The 23,164-nt window shown below is 42.8% G+C and overlaps 1 protein-coding gene across 9 annotated transcripts in view; it reads right to left on the bottom strand.

The window, feature by feature from the left end:
• Positions 1–23,164, bottom strand: part of TNIK (TRAF2 and NCK interacting kinase) — a 400,335-nt gene that overhangs the window by 6,184 nt on the left and 370,987 nt on the right. For 4 of the 9 annotated variants that reach the window (XM_025284631.3, XM_025284714.3, XM_025284831.3 and 1 more), the window contains 7 exons: positions 16,810–16,974; positions 13,285–13,396; positions 12,300–12,470; positions 11,451–11,594; positions 7,851–7,985; positions 3,341–3,441; positions 953–1,102 (listed from right to left, as the gene is read on the bottom strand). In XM_025284631.3, coding sequence (XP_025140416.1) covers positions 953–1,102; positions 3,341–3,441; positions 7,851–7,985; positions 11,451–11,594; positions 12,300–12,470; positions 13,285–13,396; positions 16,810–16,974 — 978 coding nt within the window. Of the gene's footprint in view, positions 1–952; positions 1,103–3,340; positions 3,442–7,850; positions 7,986–11,450; positions 11,595–12,299; positions 12,471–12,978; positions 13,066–13,284; positions 13,397–16,809; positions 16,975–23,164 lie in introns of all 9 variants that reach the window. The other 5 variants (XM_025284476.3, XM_025284525.3, XM_025284679.3 and 2 more) reach the window with 3 other exon arrangements.

Here is a 23,164-nt window from a genome sequence, read left to right as displayed (position 1 = left end):
TGTACACACACAGGAGGAAAAGCTGCAATGTGGTAACAAATGATGTGCATGTGTCATGCACTAAAATAACTTTTTTCAATTGTTGTGCTTCTGTGGAGTAAAGTCTTTAAACTCTTTAAAATACCAAACAGCAACTGACTGAATCTCAGACTTTGTTGATGACTAGTTTCTACTGTGTGTTAGCCTTGGGACTGTATACATATGGGAGACACAATTTACACTGCACTTCTCCTACTATGTGAAACCATGGGCAGCATTTCCCTTCAAAAGTCATGTTTCAGGCAATGTGTCAGGATAGTAATATAAATACTGCAAATTGCAGGACCCTGTGCCATGTTCTCTAGATGCATCACCTCATTTAATGCCGATGATAACCCTATGTGATAGGTCCTCTTAGCCCATTTCACAGATGTGAAAGCTGAGGGCCGAAGAGGCTGCCCAACGTGTCCATTATTGCAAAGCAAACACATGCTAGAGCCAGAGCATGTGCTTGGGGGTGTCTGATTTTACCACATGACATTGCCTTCCACTTGACGAGAGGAACGAGAGCAGAAAAAGGACCATTGGCCTTCTTCCACATAAAATGAACCAATCTCCTTCACAAAGTAAAAATAGAAGCTCATCTATTATACTCTTGCTTAAAAAAAAAAAGAATTTGTGCCCTTGAATGAAACCATCATATGTATTTTAATATAAAACCCAAGGAAACAACATGTCCAGTAAATGGCAAATAATTGCTATTACATGTTACTCAGTTTCAAGCAGCTGTAAAAATTAGTTAAATTTACATGTTTTATGTATGAAAAGTATAATCTATTTGGTGAAGGCTAAAAGTCTATCTACTTTACTGATTAGTAAAAGTTAGCATGACTTTCACTACAAATGTACAAAAACAAATCTCTACGTGCAGACTGTCGAACAGAGTCTTGACAGGCTGCTTTTGGGAACTTACATGAGATGGTATGTAGATATCATAAGAGTTTCCTGAATCAACATCAATTACATGGAAACCAGTGTGTGAACCAAAAATAACCTTTAATCTTTGACCTTCTTCTACTGTGAGATCAACAAGCAGTGGCTTGTGCTGGAGATCTGCAAAAGACTTTAAAAATCACCCTGTGAGAGTCCACATCATGCAAAGACATTATCTTAATAGATTTTTCCTTTAGCTATTTCCTGTGGAAGTTCACATCTGACTTTTCTTAAATCGAAAAGCTAGGAAATCTTTCTTTCAATTTTAGAGCTGGTCATATTCTGGCTCTAGGAGGAAGAGTCTAGCATCCATTTGTGCCCCTTGCTCTACCCCTTGTCCTCCAGGGAAGAGAAGTTGGTTTACAGTTGTCCATTTTGATACTGTTATCATATATTAAACATATGATGCCTGGGTACTGCTGTTCTTTCCTGTTTATATCTGGCCTTTTCCCCAAGAAGGTCCGGTCACCTCTCTGGCCCCTCTCCTTCCTAAGTGACAGCCAGGCCCATGCATGGCTACTACCTGTTTAGGGACAGCTTGGGGAGGGGGGCAGCCGGGGCCAGTTCTGTGCTAAATAAAAGCCTGTTCTGAGTTATCATGCCTGCTCTGGTTCTGTTTGTCCTGGGTGAGTGAGTGCCCATCAGATCAGCACCTTCTCTAGACTTAAGAAGGAGATCTGAGACTTGGGTTTTACCAACAGAGAGGGAAGGTTGAGGTGGTACATCTCAAGACTTGTGGCTTACATTGGCCTAGCTGGGTTTACCTAGAAAGAAAACAAAGAGCTCCAGCCACAGCTATCAAATTTCTGTGTGTGAGATTCTGGAGTCTAAGCCCCAGGTAACTGTTCAGTCTCCCCTCCTTTTCCTCTGCCATTATTTCAACCCCACTCTACCTGTACTGGCCTGGAAATCTGGGAGAGAATCTGTGAAACCACAAGTGCCTTGGCTGCTTAACAGACTCCTCCTTCCTTTTTTACTAACATCATTTCCACGTATGGGAGGTTTGAGCCAAATCTCCTTGTCCCATAGGACGGCTCAACCTCCTGCCAGCTCTAGACTTTTCCTATTCAAGTCCTTGCCTTGCCCGTCCCTCCTTCCAGGCTGGGCATGGTTTGCTGAACAAAGCATTCTGCCATCAGTTCTGCACTTTGGCTTGTACACCGATGGCAGTAACTTCAGAACTGGAACAGGCCTTGATTGAAGAGCTTTTGCAAAGAGAGATCTTGGCAGAACAGCAGCACCACTGTAGCTTTCAGGAGTCATCCCAAGTGTTATTACTAACCTAATGCAGCCCAAAAATTCTTCTCCATAAATGTGGGGTTATGGAGGGGTGCCCATTTCCATCGATGAACCCACCTTCCTGAGCACATCACAAATGAACTCCTTGTGCTGCTAAGAGAATAAGACAGAACTGGGGTGATTTGGCCCTGAAGAGGGGCTCACAATGTTCCCAGGGCAGCTTATGCCCTCACATGGCTTAGGTGGCAAGAAATAATACATAAAGGGTCAAAGAAAGATGAGAGTTGTAAAGGTGGGGAGAAAAGTGAGAGCCAAGGAGATATAAAGAGAGAGACATAGGCAGAGAGAAAGAATGAACAGAAGATAAATTAACACTGGCTATGGGTAGACTGTGTATCTCTGAAAACATCAGACTGCCTGTAAGTCCTGGTCCTTCTGGCATTTGGGGGTCAGCTTTCATGAGCTGGAGTCAATGGGACCAGCATCACTCGATACTACTTCTATTGATTCTCATGAGTGATCAAGCCGACCACAGTGAGTACAGACTTAGACAAGATAAAAAATGAAAAAGCAATGAAAATTGAAGGATGCAGAGAATCTAGGCCATTTCCACATGTGACTCTATTCAGTATTCACTTCATTGAAGTCCAATAGCAATGGGGATATATGACCATAGAGTAAGTTTTAGGGACTTTAAACCAAAAAGGCTTAAGAGGATTATAAGATTAACAGACTCAGTTCAAACTTGAAATACAGTGCTGCTGTTGGTCTGCCTTTTTCAGAAGAAATATCAGAGTTAGGTGGGGGTATAATGAACCTCATTGTCTAATATTACAATGAATGCTTTGCCCGGTAACCATTCCCCATTAAATGCCACTTAGAGGTGATGGTGCATAGACCTGAAATGGAGGAGGAAGGTGCACCCAAATTTTAATTTGATTAATTTAACAGCATTTGATAATACCCAGTCTTTACTTTTAGAATAACAAACAAGGGTTCCTACACTTTTAAAAGAGAATCTTTCTATATAGAAAACTTGGTACAAGTCTCTGTGTAAGATAGAGCAGTGCTACCTGGTGGAAACCTACAGAAACAAGCCCTTGTTTCTTGTAATCACATGTCTACTTACCTTAAATGCCATGAACTTATGATACGGTTTAGGAGCCCAAGCATATATCTCCACAGCATTCTTTAAGGCAATCACCAAGAATTTGATCCTTTCATATTTAACTGCAATAGAAACATTATGAGTTAAGTTTATTAATTTATTCCAGCTTCTGTGTTGATAAATGGTTCCCGGTGCCTCAGTGGTAAAGAACCTGAGAACCTGCCTGCCAATGCAGGAGATGCAAGAGATGAGGATTTGATACGTAGGTCTGGAGGATCCGCTGAAGATGGAAATGGCAACCCACTCCAGTATTCTTGTCTGGAGAATCCCATGGACAGAGGAGCCTGGTGGGCTACAGTCCATGGGGTCACAAAGAGTCAGACACAGCTGAGCAGGCACGCACACACACACACACACATCACTCTATATCACCCTAATTGAGGGTAGTGCTCTGGTGTGGGATGTTCTTGAAAGTGAAAGTTGCTCAGTTGTGTCCAAGTCTTTGCTTCCCCGTGGACTATACAGACCACAGAATTCTCCAGGCCAGAATACTGGAGTGGGTAGCCTTTCCCTTCTCCAGGGTGATCTTCCCAACCCAGGGATTGAACCCAGGTCTCCTGCATTGCAGCTCTCCAGTGGGGATATTCTTACAGGTATGGATTTAACTTCCTTTAGTGAACTTGTCTGCAGAATACCTGGGGCCTTTTGTTTCCTGCTGAAAGCTCTATCTAAAGATATAACTGGTTAGGACTGTCTCTCACCACCAAGTCTAGATGTGAATTACTTTTTTTAAGAAGAATCTGTATAAAAATCCTTCATGTTTCCTTGCTTGGCTTTTATGTTCACTCACATGTAAGCAGCTGAGAGCTGGTATGGCAAGATGGCAGAAGAATCAACAAGTGGGTGGAGACAGAATGTCTGCTGTTTGCTTATTATTCAAACTTGGATTTCAGTTTCTGGAAATTTAAAAGGGACTAGTGCCCTTAACAAGAGACCCCAGAGAGATACCGCTCCCTTCCTACTATGTGAGGCTATAACAAAAAGACAGCTTTCTATGACCCAGAAAGCAGGCCCTCACCAGACACTGAATCTGACAGCACTTTGATCTTGAGCTTTTCAGCCTCTGGAGCTTTGAGAAATAAACTCCTGTGGTTCATAAATCACCCCGCCTGTCATATTCTGTTATAGCATCTTGAACAGACTAAGACAATACACATGGAGTTGCTTTAATTCTTTACTGGTCGCACAGCGTGGTATGTGGGATCTTAGTTTCCCAACCAGGGATGGGACCTGTGCCCCATGCACTGGAAGGCGGATTCTTTTTTAAAAATTTATTTTTAATTGAAGGATAATTGCTTACAGAATTCTGCTGTTTTCTGCAAATATCAACATGAATCAGCCATAGGTATATATATGTCCCCTCCCTCTCGAACCTCCCTCCTATCTCCCTCCCCATCCCACCCCTCTAGGTGGATACAGAGCCCCTGTTTGAGTTCCTTGAATCATACAGCAAATTCCCATTGGCTATCTATCTATTTTACACATGGTAATGTAAGTTTCCATGTTACTCTCTCCATACATGTCACCCTCTCCTTCTTCCCCTGCCTACTGTGTCCATAAATCTGTTCTCTAAGTCTGTTTCTCCATTGCTGTGGAAGGTGAATTCTTAACCACTGGACCGCCAGGGAAGTCCCAGCAGTTGTTTTACTTTATCTTTTATAAAATGTTTGAACACGCAGAGTATTCTGTATCCTAAAGAAATTAGCCCAGGATAACTGCTATGGTTTTTCCAGTAGTCATGTATGGATGTGAGAGTTGGACTGTGAAGAAAGCTGAGCACCACAGAATTGATGCTTTTTAACTGTGGTATTGGAGAAGACTCTTGAGATTCCCTTGGACTGCAAGGAGATCCAACCAGTCTATTCTGAAGGAGATCAGTCCTGGGTGTTCTTTGGAAGGAATGATGCTAACACTGAAACTCCAGTACTTTGGCCACCTCATGCGAAGAGTTGATTCATTGGAAAAGACTGATGCTGGGAGGGATTGGGGGCAGGAGGAGAAGGGGACGACAGAGGATGAGATGGCTGGATGGCATCACTGACTCAATGGACGTGAGTCTGAGTGAACTCCGGGAGTTGGTGATGGACAGGGAGGCCTGGCATGCTGCGATTCATGGGGTCGCAAAGAGTCAGACACGACTGAGTGACTGAACTGAACTGACCAAATTCTTGCTCTCTGAATTCTTTTTCTATAGCATACCTCTCCATATTCTGTCTTTAATATACTTTCAACTACTTCTTCTGCAATTCACTTCCATATTTCTCAATGGCATTCTAATAATGTTATTTTTTTTCATTTGTAGATATTATCTGATATTAGCTACTGACTCTGGAGCATGGAAAGGATCTTGTCTCTTATCACCGCCTCCTCTCTCTAGTTCTCTCTCTCTCGAATGTACCTGTTTCTTCTTCCCTCCCACCTCCAACACAGTTATAGTTACAATTTCTGGTTAAGTCAATATCTTGTGTTAAAATCATTACTGTTCATAGATGAGACATGTGGTATACCCTTATTATAATTCCACTTCCTATTTTTTATGCATCTATCTCTAAGCACATGGAAACTTTCTGTTAGTATTATAAATGCCTTTAATACAATCAAATATGACAGGTAATCTATTAGTAACATTTTTTTTTCTTGGAGGTACCTCTTCCTGAACCCTCCATTGTCCCACTCTGCTTGGACTAATTTCTCTTTGTCTCTCTCCAAACACACACACACAAACTGGTTTTGTTTCTCTGGAGAACCCTGGCTAATACAGATGGGTTATAAATTACTAAGTGAAAAAAAATGTTTCCTTTAGAACTTTGAAGGCCTTGCTCCATTGTCTTCTAATCTTCCAGCATTGCTATAAGTCCCAGGCCATCTAATTCTGGGTCTATTATATATAAACTGTTTGTTTACTTATTATTTATTTATGGTTGCATGGTGCAGCTTGTGGGATCTTAGTTCCCTGACCAGAGGTCAAAACCAGACCTTTGGCAGTGAGACGATGGAGCCCCAACCACTGGACCACCAGGGAATTATCTACTTGTAATTTGAAAGCTTTAAGAGCCTTTTCACTTCCTGGGTACTGAAATCTCATGTTGCTGAGTCTTCTTTTAAGTCTTTTTTCATTAATTTTTCAGTATTTCATTCATTTTCATATACTGGGTACTCAGTGAATCTTTTTATATGGAGATTTTTGAGGTCTTAATTCTAGAAACTTTTCTTGTATTTTTTCTTTGATGCCTTCTTCTCCTTCCATTTCTTAATTTTTCTTTTTCCTAAAACTCATGTAACTTAGATTTTGAACCACCTGGATTGAATCTTTTTGTTTTCTTACCCATCCTCTCCTTTTTCTTTTCATTCCATTTTCTAGGACATTTCTCATCTTTATCTTCCAACCCTTTTATTATACTTTTTATTCCTGCCTATATATTTTAATTTCCAAGGTGTTTTTCTTGTTCTCTGAATGACATTTTCCAACCTTGTTTCATCTTTTTTTTTTTTAAACCCTATTCTTCTTTTATGGAAATGGTATTTCTAATCTCCCTGAAGTTGTTATAGTTTCTTAAAAAAAAGTTTTTTTTTTTGGTTCCATTCTTTATTATCCTTGTTTCCTCTAAAGTCCCTTCTTTCTAAGTTTCCTTCATATGAGTGGATTTCCCCACTGTATGCTATTGTGGGCTTATCAACTGATGGGCTTCACTTTTAAGGTGGTCAGATAGCATGCTGTTTTCCTAATATGTCAAATATTAGTACCTGAACATCTTTTCTTTCTGGCCATTTAGCTAACCCAAAGCATGACTGGCAACATTTGGGGAGCCAAGGAGGATAAGAAGGTGTGTGTGTGAATAATAATTCATTATTCCCCATCAAGAGACTGGCTGTGCCCACCTTTCATCTGCTGCAGTCAGGGAGGGTGGCTGCCTGACTGAGCTCTGTAGGATTTGCTGTTCATAAGCTTGCCAACAATCCTCTCACTTTTAGTCCCACCCTCACCTCCACCTCAAATACACCGGGGGCCTCAGGTCCTAGGCCTTTCAGGTCCTAGGCCTTTCTGGGTTGTCGAGTGACTGGGTTGATTTTGATGACTTTCCTCAGAGCAGGCTTAGAATTCAGCATTTTCTGATGTTAGGTCTATTCCAAGTCATCTAACTACTCTTGTTCAATTTTTTGACATCTCTTGTTATCTGGTTTGTCTTCTCCTGGTCCCTTTGTCCTTGTGGGTTGATAGCATTTTTATTCCTTTATTGTCATTTTAATGGGTCTTTGGGAGGGAGTCAAACTGGAGCCTAGGACTTTATTCTGAATGCACTTTTTGAACTTCACTGATCTGACTTTTGGGGAAATAATGCAAGTATATTTAAGGTTCCAGCAGTGTCTTTAACTGGTCACAGATGCATCACCAGTATCTGATAGAAAAAAACTGAATGAAACTAACTGAATAGTTTGGACTGAGCAAACAATTCCACATCTTGAGACTTACCAACTTTGTAATGTATACAGCCTTCCAAGTCTCCCACAGTGATCCAGCCTTGTTTCTTTTCTACTTCTGGGTCATTGTGTAGTATTCTGTTTCTTAACCATGAAAGATAGTAAACTCGTAACTTATTCTTCTTTCCTGTTAAAATAACAGAGCTTTAATTTCAAGGTCTGGAGACAGCTTTTTCTCTTAATCCTTCCCATCTCCATTTTACTTTTATTTACAATTGTGCGCATGTGTGAAGGCATAATAACCAGTTATTATGGTTATTATTATAACCAGCATCATCAAAGTATTGCATCTGCCAGAACTTATGATTAAAACAGCTTTAAGTGTTTTGGGCAAATAATCATTGTATAATTTGGCCACCTGATGTGAAGTGCCAGCTCATTGGAAAAGACCCTAATGCTGGGAAAGACTGAAGGCAAAAGGAGAAGGGGGCAGCAGAGGATGAGATGATTAGACGGCATCACTGACTCAATGGACATGAATTTGAGCAAGCTCCAGGAGACAGTGGATGACATAAGACTGGTGTGCTATAGTCCATGGGGTCACAAAGAATCAGACATGACTTAGTGACTAAAGAACAACAACAACTTTTTACCTTCTGGTAGCTTCCTTTTTTTTTTTTCCTTTCACATGAACTCTATTTTTGAATATTTATTTATTTATTAAATTAATTTTAATTTATTTGGCTGTGCCAGGTCTTTGGTGTGGGATCTAGTTACCCTGCCAGGGATTGAACCGGGGCCCCCTGCATTGGGAGCAGGAAGTCTTAGGCACTGGACCACCAGGGAAGTTCCTGGTGGTCTCTTATTTGAGCAAGCTACTCTTATTCATTCCTCCCAATGCAAAGGGCAATGTCTGCTCAGTAAGACCTCATTCTGTAACAGAAGAGTTGATCAGCATTCCAAAACATTCTAATCTAATTACATGAAGGAGTGTTGATGGACATTTTAGCATATTCCAGGTGTGACTGCCTTTTCCTCATCTTCTACCCAACACACCATATGTTAATGCAGAGCCTCTTACTCGCCGCCTCTCTTACTTTAAAGATGACAGCTGGTCGTAGTTTCATTTTACTAAACAGAAAAAGGCATTGCATAAGGATATGAGAAACAAGTTCAGTGAAGGCAATCTGGGCTCAGAAAATAGCCCTGGAAGAATTTATGGTGCTGAGATCTCTGAAAGAAGTACCAAACAGAAATAAGAATGGACAAAATGATGTGTACTTGTGCAAAAATGTACAAGTTCCTCTTGGGGAATGTTGGTAAAGTGATCCTGGAGTAAAGAATCCTTAGGATGACAAGAAAACACCTTAAATAAAAACACTGAGGTATATACAGGAGCTAAATTTAATCAACCATCTGAGATTATCTAAATACCAGATAAGAAACTGTCCTTTAGGGTGGCTTTTTCTAAGTGATCAGAAATTTACCCACTTCTTGGGTACTTACTTTTCCTTTGATTTCTTGTCAAAAAATATGTTTTGCAGATGTGATATATAACAGAGGAAGAGAATTCATTAAAGCACTGCACACTGGATTTGACAGAAGAATACATTTATTACCGAAATTAAGGGAACCACTGTGCAGTTATTATTCCTCTTTGCAGCCAAAGGCCTTGAGTATGCATTGATCACAATAGACAGGATGGGCAGGAGGCTGGTGCTTTCTCTTCCCTGTGCCAACACAGATCATAGGGCACTTCAAGAATCTTTGGCTCCTATTTTCATTTTCTTCTTTCCCTACCCATGTGCTTCATGATAGCAGGGAATACACTTTTAAAAATGATGCATCACATAATGAAGCTTGAACATGAATTTTCTGATATCATTTCCCCTTTTGGTAGGTGTCTGGCAGATGTATGGCTATAAATTTGATTTGGGGGTGTAGCAATCAAGAATTCAATACCCAGAATAAAGGACTGTGTTAGTTCATTAGTCATGTTCTACTCTTTGCAATCCCATGGACTGTAGCCCGCCAGGCTCCTCTGTCCATGGGATTTTCCAGGCAAGAATACTGGAGTGGGTTGCCATTGCCTTCTCCAGGGGATCTTCCCAACCCAGGAATTAAACCTGAGTCTGCTGCATTGCAGGCAGATTCTTTACCATCTGAGCCACTAGCAAAGCCCAAATAAAGGACTATAGTGAATTAAATGATAATACAGGAAGAATTTACTTGGTTAACCTTTGTTTGGGGAGGATAAAGAGAGACGAAACTAAGCATTCAGTGGGAAGATAAAAGACAGAGAACCTTGGCATCTCATGAAGGCATCTTCTCAAAACAGAAGCACAGCTTAAGAGCTAAACCCTATTTGAGACTCAACCCAGGAGGAACCCAATTTGTCTCTTTGAGAAACAGAGGCTGGTTCTCCAGCTTGGCTGCACAGTGGAGACACGTCAGTAGCCACCAAAGCCTCTGTGACCCGGGCCACATCCCAGACTCTGACCCACTAGTCTGGGGGCATCCTAGATTTTTCACGTCTCCTCAGGGGGTTCTACTGTGTAGGGGTACAGTTGGCTTCATACTGGAGGGGATGGGAGGGGCCAAGAGGGGCATTATTTATCAAACTCCTTCAAACACTATCTGTAAGGAAAAACCTTCAACAGACAGAGTCTTTCAGGTTACATTTTTAGCCTGTGAGTAGTTAGGCCTTCACTATTGTCTCCATATTTTTAATTTATTTACTTGCTGCATCGGGTGTAGTTGCATCATGCGGGATCTTTGGTTGTGGGGCACGGACTCTCTAGTTGCGGCACGTGGGCTCAGTACTTGCAGCACATGGGCTCAGTACTTGCAGCATGTGGGCTTGGTTGCTCCACAGCATATGGGATCTTAGTTCCCTGACCAGGGATTGAAACCTAAATTTCCTGCATTGTAAGATGAATTCTTTTTTCTATTTGTTTTTCCACATTGATTAATTGTATTATTTTTATTGAAATAGAGTTGATTTACAATCTTATATTGGCTTCAGGTGCACAGCATAGAGATTCTGTATTTTTACAGATTGTTCCCCGTTAATGCAAGATGAATTCTTAACCACTGGAGCACCAGGGAAGTCCCTGTCTCCATCTTTTTTAAGGCTCTTTTTGTGAACCAGAAAGCTGCGGAGTGTAGCAGTAATGATTCCTACAGCCAAATCTCCTCGCAGACGCAATCACCTATGGGCCAGCAGCACTCACTAAAGCATCCATGAATTATAAGCTAAAGTAGTTCTTACAAGAAAAGAGACCAGAGAAATTTCTGCTTACAAAATTTCTCACTCCCAGAAGCCTACATTTTTATATTCTCCTTCTGAGAACAGACAGTGGTGACTGGAGTGCAGGCACCTTAAAAAGATCCTTGCTGAGTCCCAGTAGAGGTAAAGCCCCATAAGCACACAGCTATCACGTCTCTGTCTGATTCAGATTTCGGGCAGAGGTGAGACACTTCCCTTGGAAGGTCAGAATCTCCAGAGTTAGAGAATATGGGTGATGTCACTCGCTGCACTGTCGAAATTCACTATGCCACTTGCTGGTGGGACGAGCAGAGCTTACTATTCCTTCAGAAGCGAGGCGATCACCTTTCTCACACATGCAGACCTGGTCATCTCACAACATACCTGATATTGTCACGAGGACATTCAGTCCCTCGAGCACATCCATCTGCTGAAATCGCCTCCGGTTGATCAGATTATAAACTTTGCCTTGTCCACTTCGGTCCAAAAGCATCAGGCCATTTTCGGTTCCCACCAGGAGGTTTACACCTGCAAATTTATGAAGGGTCCCAAGACTGACTCTTACAGGCTTTATTCTTCTGTGTCTGGGGTCCCTGTAAAACCTAAGAGCTGTACCTTGTAAATATAAACTAGTGAGCAAGTAGGTATACCACAGTAGAGAGTGTAGAAGTAGAAGCTCTGAGATAGTAATTAAATCACTGTTGCTCTAGTAATGAAATTAGTTTTCTTTTATAAAGTGGAAGCAGCATTCATTACATGAAGCTGCTCTACTGCCTAGAATAGTGTTCTTGAGAGGAGCCTGAGGCATGGCTGTAAAGCCAGCACAATCTGCCTTTATTCCTTTTCTGTGACACCCACCCTTTTCTTGGCTCTCTCAGTAAATCCCACCTTGAGACTTCGCCAAGCTTCACCCCGCTCATATTCATGCAGTGGTTCCTGGTCCTCTCACCTTTCACATATGCTCACACTGTGGGCACATGGTAGGTGAGTACTGAGTGGGAGCTACATCTGTTGCTGGTTTCAGCCCATCCCTGTTGTGCGACAAGATCATTTTGGATCTCCTTCTGTTATCCTGAGTATATCAGTTCTTTCTAAATATAAAATTGTTTTTGATCTTTCTTGAGGCCAAGACAGTCCCAAGTCAGGTCTCTAACACCCATGATTGAATCAACAGTCTTCTGATGGTAATATTCCTCTTCAATCCATTAATGAATGTTACAAGCACCAACTTACCCCACAGAGCTGCACAAAGTATTTCTGAATTGAATCGCTTCTTATATTTTCTGATCTCCGGTGTGTCGCTATGAGGCCGAATGTTGGTTGGGTTTACATTTACCACTGAAATCTTTCTTGCTTCATTTAGTTTGGCCTGTTCTTGCCTAAGAAGTTCGCTAGTAAACAGAGCTTTGAGAAAAAGAATCAAAGAAATCAGTGGCATCTTGAAATATAAACCAATGGAGACATGGAGAAGGGGCTTCAAAGCACTAGGATTTTTCCTTGTTTAGTGTGCTTTATATAGTAAAGGCAAAGAAATGCTGAAACTATAAATATTTTACACTTTTTTTAGTAGAATCAAGTACAAGTCATTCATAAAAGCAGTATTTTATCTGTTAGTAAAACAGGTTTATAGACACTACTTGAGCAGTTGAGGGAATTAATATTCATCTCATAAAATTAAATATACCATCCCCATCTCCTGTAATATACGCAGGAAAGATTACTTTTTGAAATGCCACATTATCCATCGACAAACTGGACTAAGGTGAGTCTGATGATTAGTGAGTTGCAGAATTCTAGAAAGCAAGCCTCTCCTCTAAATCAGCCAGACTTTTGCAGTGGGAAGCACACACCTAGAACTCAACACAACTCAACACGCATTTATTAAGTATCTATTGCGTGCACAGCATTGTACCCAGAAACTGTTTTTGAGAAATAGGTGGTGAGTTTGGAGATCTCGGAGGAACAGCTTTTCCCAGGGCCCCTGGATACCTCTGGGTTCCTACCAGAATCAAAACAGAAAAGATGAAAAAAAAAAAAAAAACAAAAAACAAAAACCCAGAACTTTGAGGAATCCGATAAAAAAAATTAAAAGTCATCCTTTTAAGACAGGGCCTAAGCAGTTAATGGTTAAACTACTGAATGAAGAATTTTTTTTTATCAGGCCATATCAGAACAGAAAAGCAAGCTGTTTCTAAAATATCGGGGACTTCTAGCTTACCCGCAGCTGATGATTCCTCATCCTCTTCATCTTCATCAGTGGGAGATGTCTGGTATACCCTGGGGTCCACAAAGGGGGTGAAGGAGGCTTTGGTGCTGCTCCCCAGGCCATACTAGTCAATAAGCAAGAAGATTAAGAAGAGCAGATAGGTAAATACCACAGCAACCAACAACGCTAATACTCTGCTTGGGCTTTAAAATTAGTAAGTGAAAGTGAAAGTCGCTCAGTTGTGTCCAACTCTTTGTGACCCCATAGACTGTATAGTCCACGAAATTCTCCAGGCCAGAATACTGGAGTGGGTAGCCTTCACCTTCTCCAGGGGATCTTCCCAACCCAGAGATTGAACCCAGGTCTCCCACATTGCAGCCAGATTCTTTACCAGCTGAGCCACAGGGGAAGCTTACTAGAGACTCTTCAAACTATCCAACTGTATACACCCTAACCACCAAGTCAAAGTGTGTGCTTCTCTCTCTAGCTTCTCCTGGTATTGGTTCCTTACTAACCACTAGATCTTGGTAGGAGTTCGTGAATTATCAGACTGCAAGAGCTGCAGCGAGCAAATGACATTATATGCCACATGTGGTACCTCAGTATCTGGTAAGATGGCTGTGGAGACGGAGAGATTATCACTCTCTCGAAGTAAAAGCAACCTCCCACTGCTAAGTAGTCTTAAGAAAAGTAGACAAATTGGTAATGAGTTAAGTAAGCATGTGAACATAGCAGCACTTCATCCTGGACACTCGAGCCACTCGACTCCCTCCTGGCCCACTGGAGGCCTTGACGCTGGCCTGGTGATGCAGGTGGACTGGTGTTGACTCAAGAAGCCTTAAAATCTGCAATTCAGAGACAATTTCTTCCAGGGAATAAAGATTTGTTTCCTTCTCATGATGGTTTCCTTAAAACAACTCATACTTATATGCTTTTTGCTCTATCTAGGGACCTCATGAAGATATGAGGCTTGCAGGCACCTTGACAGCCTACTTAAAAAATAAACTGAAGGGCCTGGACAGCACTGTTCAACTATGAAAACAGAACCAGACTAGGAAACACTAAACTTTCAAGGCTTCATGTCACGATATTCTACATTTGACTTTTGCCAAAGGAGTTTCAATAACCATCTCTTTGTTTTGTCTATTATTGTCAAACCCTTTTAATATCACCAACAGATTTCCCTTTCTTGTGTGATTTGGAGTCTAGGAAGATGAATACTTTGAGAATGTATATATTTTTATTTTTCATAAACAAATCACTTCAATCTTATTTCATCTGTTGCTGCTGCTGCTGCTAAGTCCCTTCGGTCGTGTCCGACTCTGTGAGATCCCATAGACGGCAACCCACCAGGCTCCCCAGTCCCTGGGATTCTCCAGGCAAGAACACTGGAGTGGGGTGCCATTTCCTTCTCCAATGCATGAAAGTGAAAAGTGAAAGTGAAGTCACTCAGTCGTGTCCGACTCTTAGCGACCCCATGGACTGCAGCCCACCAGGCTCCTCTAATTAATGTAAATATAAACCTCAAACATGAACACAAGAAGCATCTTTTGGGGGGATAAATGTCTTTAAGTTTTCATTTTTTAAAAAGGTTTTATGTAAAAATAAAACCTGTATCCCAAAACCCCTAAACACATGAAGAGAAAACCACAAAAGCCCAATCTGATTCAAGATTTCCCCTTCATGTTATGAATCAAAACCATTTCATCCTTCACAAGGTAGGATTCCCCCTCCCAAACAGAGCACTTTCACAGACATCCGCTCCTTCAATCTTTAGAAGTCTGTGAAGGAGGTATGGCAAGTACCAACATTCCCACTTAGAGCTGGGGAAGCAGCAGAATTTTAAGCAGAGTCTAACCACACAGAATCCTCCTTGGTACCCAAAGAGGTATTCAGATAGGAAAAACCTGTCCACGGTGCGTGAAGCTGTAATATTAATAGAATGCTCTGTGTTCTTTTCCCTGCAACAAATGAAGTTCATCTGCTCTATAACTTTCGAATCCAAATGGTGCATTATAAAAACTCAGCGTTTGGACATCAAAAACAGCAGTGCATATGCTATATAAATACATATATAGAGTCTATGGAGAAGGCAATAGCACCCCACTCCAGTACTCTTGCCTGGAAAATCCCATGGACGGAGGAGCCCGGTAGGCTGCAGTCCATGGGGTCGCTAGGAGTCGGACACGACTGAGCGACTTCACTTTCACTTTTCACTTTCATGCATTGGAGAAGGAAATGGCAACCCACTCCAGTGTTTGTGCCTGGAGAATCCCAGGGACGGGGGAGCCTGGTGGGCTACTGTCTCTGGGGTCACACAGAGTCGGACATGACTGAAGTGACTTAGCAGCAGCAGCAGCAGAGTCTATGGTGAATCACAGGACTATTCATTCGTGAAACATGACCAAGCACCATGACCTCACCCAACCTGCTCGGTCAAGGACATGCACAAGCACTGCCTAACAGACTGCTTTTATTTTGGCTTTTTTCCCAGACTCCCTTCTGCGGAGGAAAGATAATATCCCATTTCTCCCTTTCTTGAGCGATTTGGAGTTTAGGAAGATGAACACTTTGAGAATGTATCTACTTTTCATAAACAAATCATTTCAACCTTATTTCATCTAAGTCAAATTTAGTTTAACTAAGTTAATGTAAATACGAACCTCAGTTATTGGCCTTGGAATCTCTACAGGCTGAAGTTTTCATCCCTAGCCTGGGAGATGTGCTTAGTCACTCAGTCATGTCTGACTCTTTGCAACCCTATGGACTGCAGCCCGCCAGGTTCCTCTGTCCACGGGGCTTCCCCAGGCAAGAGTACTGGAGTGGGTTGCCATGTCCTCCTCCAGGGGATCTTCCCAACCCAAGGATCGAACCCAGGTCTCCCGCATTGCAGTAGATTCTTTACCAGCTGAGCCACCAGGGACGCTCAAGAATATTGGAGTGAATAGCCTATCCCTTCTCCAGGGGCCCTTCCTGACCCAGGAATCAAACTGGGGTCTCCTCCATTGCAGGTGGATTCTTTACCAGCTGAGAGACAGGAGGTCCCAGGTCTGTCACAAACCAGCTGTGCGCCTTGGGCAAGGTACTTAACCTCTCTGAGCCTCAGTATTCTCATCTGTAAAAACAGGTACTGGTTGAGCTGCTACCTGTGAACTTTTCACTGCTCTGCTTCTAACACTGCCTCCATTTGAGTATATGCATAAGTAGTTATGTGTGCTCAGTCGCTCAGTCATGTCCAAATGTTTGAGACCCCATGGTCTGTAGCCTGCCAAGCTCCTCTGTCTATGGAGATTCTCTAGGCAAGAATACTGGAGTAGGTAGCCATTCCCTTCTCCAGGGCATCTTCCCGACCCAGGAATCGAACCTGGGTCTCCTGCATTGGCAGGTGGATTCTTTGTCATCGGGCCACCTGGGAAGCCTGCAGAACCCAACCAAATAGGTTTCTGGGAGCTTGTCAAAACCTCCTTCTTGAGGAGACCAGGGTCTCAGAATCTCCAAATGAGAACAGAGCTGTTGTGGCTCCTACCCAGCACCTACTTCAGTCCCGGCGTCCATTTCCTGGGGGTGGGTGGAGACGCGCCCCAGGCCCTCGGTGGGGGTCCCTGCAGGGGACTGGCTCTGCTGTACCAGGTCCGGGAGGTTGATGTGGCCGGCAAAGCCATTGCTGCCACTGTGGCCAGGTCGCTTCTTCTCTCCCGACGGCTGGGGGGCGCACAACACACAAAGAGTGACATCATCCCTCACACAGCACAGCCACAGTGGCCTGTAAACCGTCCCACTGGGGTGTGGGAAGACGCTCAGACTTCAGTTTCATCTAAGAGAAAGGTTAAGGTTGCTACTATTTAGTACATGGCTTGACCCTAGGGCATTATACTCCTGCACGAGGGGCAGTCGGGGGCACATATGATGTGGGGGTGCCCTGTGGGAAGACAATAATGCCACAGGTGAACTGTGGAGCAGGGCTGGGCAGGGACCACACATGATGTTCCTCTTCTGCAGTGTGTCTGTGTGCACACCAGATCACATCACGAGGTTACAATGACATAAATCAAAAACAATAACATGACCTAAAACATCTCTGAAGAGAAGCAGTAGTCTGAGATAACATTAATAATCCATGCCTAGGATACTCTAGAAAATGCAGAGATGATTCCCAACTCACAGGGTTCTTGGTCAGCTGTAAGGTCAAACCAATGATTAACTAATCATAGCTGATGGGAGTTACAAAGAAAACAAGGAAGCAATCTAAAGATAATTTGAAAATAAGGCTTTACATCCACTATCACTAAGGTTGAATCTCTCAGTAAGCAATTATGGTGCCTTGTGCCAGGAACTGGTAAAAAAAAAAAAAGAAAGAAATCAACTCTCAGATGTAGAAAACAAACTTATGGTTACCAGGGGAAACGATGGGGGAGGGATAATTGAGAGACTGAGAATGACATTTACACATGACTTTATATAGAATACATAACAAATAATGACCTACTGCATAGCACAGGGAACTCTACTCAATACTCTGTAATGGCCTAAATGGGAAAAGAATCTGAAGAAAAAAAGAGTGGATATATTTATATGTATAACTGATTCACTTTGCTACACAAAGCGTTGTGAAACTAACACAACATAGTAAATCAACTATACTCCAATACAACTTTTCCAAAAAATGAAGTCATCATGACCAGCACTGCATCTGAAGTACTGTTTATAGCATCCATTCTCCCCCACACAAGTATTCTCTCATTTATTAACTGTAGTTCAGAGATGTTAAATACGAGTCCAAGATCACACAGCCCAAGATGATGAAGGCAGCAGAGCCTGGCCATGTGTCTGCTTTGGCTGGATGCCCCTCCGGCTCTGGACTGCGCAAGCTGGGGCCCTTCTGCCCACACCAGTCAGGCCCTTGAGGAATCTGTGCTCCAAGAAAAGTCTTCCTCAAAGGTCTGGGAACGAGGGAGTGACTCTGGGCCACTAAGTTATCAGCTGGGTCAGTCTTCCGGCAGGGGCCCAAACTTCCCCGCTAAGACCTGGGAGATCCCTCCCATTTCTGGTTAGGTCCCTGTACCACTCCCCACCGTCCCCTCCACCCTCCAGCCTACCTGTGTCCTCTCTCCCCTTTCCCAGGACAGCTGGGAAAGACTGTGCTGACTCAGCATAAATGCAGTCACGAAGGGAAGGGTGGCCTGTAATTTTCCCTTTTCAATGTCCTTTAAAGGTACTTTATAATATATATACTATGTTAGTGCCAAAGGACAAATGCATGATTTGCAAATAAATAAATACACTGTATTATGTGGCATTCCCTGGATGTCTTACTGACAGAGCTGCATAACTTAACAGGTTGGAAATCATTGCCCTGGAGGGCAAAGCCTCCTCCCAAAAATTTTAGAAAAGCAACACAGAGTTGCAAGAAAATTCTGCTCCCAGAAAGCCAGTGGCCACACTGTAGTCCTGTCCAGGACTGTACTTTCTAACTTAACATTTATGTGGCTGGCTCACCGAGGTTTCTTATAGGAGACCAAATTTGAGTAATGATTCCCTTCTTTCACTTTTCTTTTTTTCATTCATTTGACTGACATTTCTGAATATCCACTAAGCGTGGAGCATTTTGCTGAACATGAAGGACTTGATGAGGAGCACGGCAGGTACCCTCCCTGCCTTGTTTGGGCCTGGCGTGGGCAAGGGTTGGTGCTCCTTCTTTCCGGAGCCTGTCCTGGTTTTGCAATTAAAGCTCTGCACCTGCCTCTGGCTGAAGTGAAAGGAGGCCCTTTTGGGGGAAGACGAAAGACTCCCAAGTTCCTGAAGGGGTGCATGTAATTGATGTCACCAGGAAGCTTGAGAAATAACTGGAAAGCCTCAGTGTCCTCCGTGTCTCTTGGCACAGTGCTCCTGGCCCATGACTGATCAGGAGAGGGGCATTTTCTGGACTCATTTTGTCACAGTGCTCATCTGAACATCTCATCTGTTAAATGACATTTAAGGGGTTCAGTTATAATTTACTTTATCGTCTCCTATTTTATGTGTCCTGGGCAGCTCCTCCGTCCTGTTAACTTCTGTTGGAATGCTGAAAAGCTTTTCACAGTTTTCCGCACAACTTCCGAGTAGCATAAATCATGCACTGTCTCTTTAGAGTTTTGTGGTCTCTCTTGGATCAGCAGCGTTCCGTCTCAAGCCAAAACTCAATGCAGACATACTAGTTATAAAAGAAAGACTGGAAGAGTCTCACAGGGGAAATGGTGCAGACACTGAAAAGCCTGAAGGAATTCAGCGGTGACCCTTGAATCTTCCCACTCTGAGTCATCACCCTTTTGAGCATTCAACCAGCACCCTCTTAGAATTAAACACCTTCTGTGTGCCACGCATTCTGCTGGGAACATGAAGATAAATGACCAGCAGCTCTGTCCTTTACGATTTCATTAAAAGAGTCCTAACTAACTCTTCATGTGCTCACTAGTGCCATGGGGTGGGCACTGGAGTGTTCTGAGTATCCGTATATGCTGGGTACTGTGCTAAACACTTTAGGTCCATATCCTTACAGTACCACCAGGAGCTAGTTTCCATTATCTCCATTTTACAGATGGAAAAACTTCAGTGTAAAGAATTCAATTAACTTGCCCTGAGTGACATGGGCTGTAAGTGGTTAAATCCAGGTGTTACGGCAGAGCCTGGGTGCTCTGGCCACTGCTGTCCTGGGTGGCTCTGCTCTTGGCCACAGCTGATCGAATGGACCAGGACACCTGAGCTAACTACAACCAGACTCCCACTGGAATTTCCAGTTAGTCTGAGAGATACCTGTCAGTCTCTGTTGGGCAGCTGAACTGGGATGTGGTGAACACCTTGCAATGTTGGTGGGGGTTGTGGTAGGGAGAGGTCAGAGCACAAGGTTGCAGAAGAGAAACCTGGTATGTGGAGAGACAGAACAAGGGAGAAAGTGGAGGGGACAGAGATAAGGGTAAAAAGAGCCAGGTGGCAAGAGGGCCGGAGACCAGCCCATGAGAAGCTGCCTGAGCTCCTCATCCCTTTGCAGTTTCTGATTCTAACTCTACTCAGGATCCCAACTCATTCTCTGCTTTTGATTCCTTCTAGGAAATACCTCTGAATCCTTATTCCCCTATCTTTATACCTGCTCAGCCTTTATTTTTTTTTAAATTTACTTTATAAATTTGGCTGTGCCTGGTCTTAGTTGCAGCACTCGGGATTTTTCGCTGTGGTATGCAAACTCTTACTTGGGGCACATGGGATCTAGCTCCCTGACCAGGGATCAAACCTGGACCCCCTGCACTGGGAGTGCAGAGTCTTAGCTACTGGACCCGCAGGGAAGTCCCCTGCCTTGTTTTCTTGAGCTGTTGTAAGTGGATTCTTTTTTTTTTTTTCCCTATTACTTATAACCCAAACAGTTTCATGGGTAAGCCAGTATCCTGGTTCAGGGCATGAACAGACCTTGGAGAGATACTAGCTGGGTAATGAGGAAGGTGCTGTGGACAGAGGCCCATGAAGAGGCTTCTAGGAGGAAGGGAAGCTGAGCCAGGCCCCAGGGGTCTTTGGGGTGAAGAGTGGGCTGTGAATAAGAATAGCTCAGCAGTTGGTCCCCTGTGGACAAAGTGGCAGATGATAGATGGTGTGGTGGTGTTCTAGAGAGTGAGTAAAGAAAGGTCCTATGGGGTTGTAGGCGAGGGAAAGGTAGACCTGCAAGGCAGCAGTGTGTGCTACAAGGGGGATTTGTGTCTCCAACAGGACCATGGAAAGGGGAGCCAGGGCATCCCTATAGAACCATTTCGTCCACTCCTATGAGAAGGATGAGCTGAGTGATTCTCTTAAAAAAAAATTATTTTTTTTTTTCTTTTAACATTTTATTTAATTTTAAAGACTACTTTCCATTTACAGTTATTACAAAATATTGGCTATATTACCCATGTTGTACAATATATCCTCGAGCTTATTTTATATCCAATAATTTGCCCCTCTCTCCTCTCCCTACTGGTAAACACTAGTTAGTTTTTTTAGAACTTGCTGGGTCTTCTGTGCTGTGCAGTGTTTTTTCTAGTTACGGAGAATGGGGCCTACTCTCTACTTGAGATATGCAGGCTTCTCATTGCAGTGGCTTCTCTTGCTGCAGAGCATGGGCTCTAGAGCATCTGGGCTCAGTAGTTTCAGCTCAAGGGCTCTAGAGCATAGACTCAGTAGTTGTGGCACATGGGCTTAGTTGCTCCGTGGCATGTGGGGTCTTCCCAGACCAGGGATTGAACCTGTGTCCCCCACATTGACAGGTGGATTCTTAACCACTAGACCACTAGGGAAGTCTGAGTTGAGTGATTCTCCTTGACGTTCATCTTATGGAACTGAACCATTAAGAGTTTCTACTTTCTTATTCTCTCGGTCACACTTTAATTTGTATTTATCTTTTTAATACACACATTTTAAATGGATTTCAACTCAGGTTGTTATTTTAAAAGCCTGTGTTTGGAAAGAGTAGAATTTAGAAATCAAGAGGACAAAAAAAATTATAGGGTTCTCAATAGATCAACTTATATACAACATTGGTGAACACAATTTTCAAGGTGACTGGCTGCGGTCATAGTGTTGGAATGCTTTAAATATTACGGAGTCATTTGATTGGTGACTGAGCTCAAAATGTGGCTCCAAATAACCATGTCAAGGTATTGACTTTGTCCTAAAGGTTCCAGCAAATCTGGAACCACATTAGAAATTGGAGTCCTTTAATTTGGAGTCAGAGAGTAACTCATGCCAGAACATTTCCCCTTATGTTTTCCCCGGTGACGGGGTCTAGTGAGAGAAGCCCTCTACACTTCCACTGAAATTATCCATTTACCACGCAGGGAGATTTATATGCCAGCACGACACAATGTCAACTTCAGCAGCCAAGTCCATTTTTCATTCCAGGCTTCCGTGAAAGGGCTCTTTAAAGTCTACTTGAAATATTCAGCAAGGCCATAAAATGAAATTCTAGAACTCTGCTTTGTGAACTAGTCTTCCAGTTATAGCTTTACTGCTCATCATTATTTCAAAGGCCTTATTCATCCTAAAACTACAGTTCCTTTCTTTCTTACAAAAATGAGATGCCCTTTGCCTTTTTGGAGAGCAAAGCTTGCGGTTAGTGTTTTCTAATCAGTCCTGGCTAAGGAAGGGGAATGACAGATGATATATGTTTATGTTTCAGAAAGGAAGAGTGGGAAGTGATAGCAAGTAAAAGGAGAGCCTGATGCTGTGGAGAAACTGAAATAAAACAGGTAACATTTATTGGATGCTTCTAGGCAATTAGCTTGACTTCACATTCCAGGATGTCTGGCTCTAGGTGAGTGATCACACCATCGTGATTATCTGGGTCATGAAGCTCTTTTTTGTACAATTCTTCTGTGTATTCTTGCCACCTCTTCTTAATATCTTCTGCTTCTGTTAGGTCCATACCATGTCTGTCCTTTATCGAGCCCATCTTTGCATGAAATGTTCCCTTGGTATCTCTAATTTTCTTGAAGTGATCTCTAGTGTTTCCCATTCTGTTGTTTTCTTCTATTTCTTTGCATTGATTGCTGAGGAAGGCTTTCTTATCTCTTCTTGCTATTCTTTGGAACTCTGCATTCAGATGCTTATATCTTTCCCTTTCTCCTTTGCTTTTCGCTTCTCTTCTTTTCACAGCTATTTGTAAGGCCTCCCCAGACAGCCATTTTGCTTTTTTGCATTTCTTTTCCATGGGGAGGAATGATGATGCTGTGAAAGTGCTGCACTCAATATGCCAGCAAATGTGGAAAACTCAGCAGTGGCCACAGGACTGGAAAAGGTCAGTTTTCATTCCAATCCCAAAGAAAGGCAATGCCAAAGAATGCTCAAACTACCGCACAATTGCACTCATCTCACATGCTAGTAATGCTCAAAATTC

The sequence above is a fragment of the Bubalus bubalis genome, chromosome 1, assembly GCF_019923935.1.
Source record: "Bubalus bubalis isolate 160015118507 breed Murrah chromosome 1, NDDB_SH_1, whole genome shotgun sequence".
NCBI classification, from domain to species: domain Eukaryota; kingdom Metazoa; phylum Chordata; class Mammalia; order Artiodactyla; family Bovidae; genus Bubalus; species Bubalus bubalis.
Note: the sequence above shows the minus strand (reverse complement) of the source record. Positions and strands in the feature narration are given on the sequence as shown.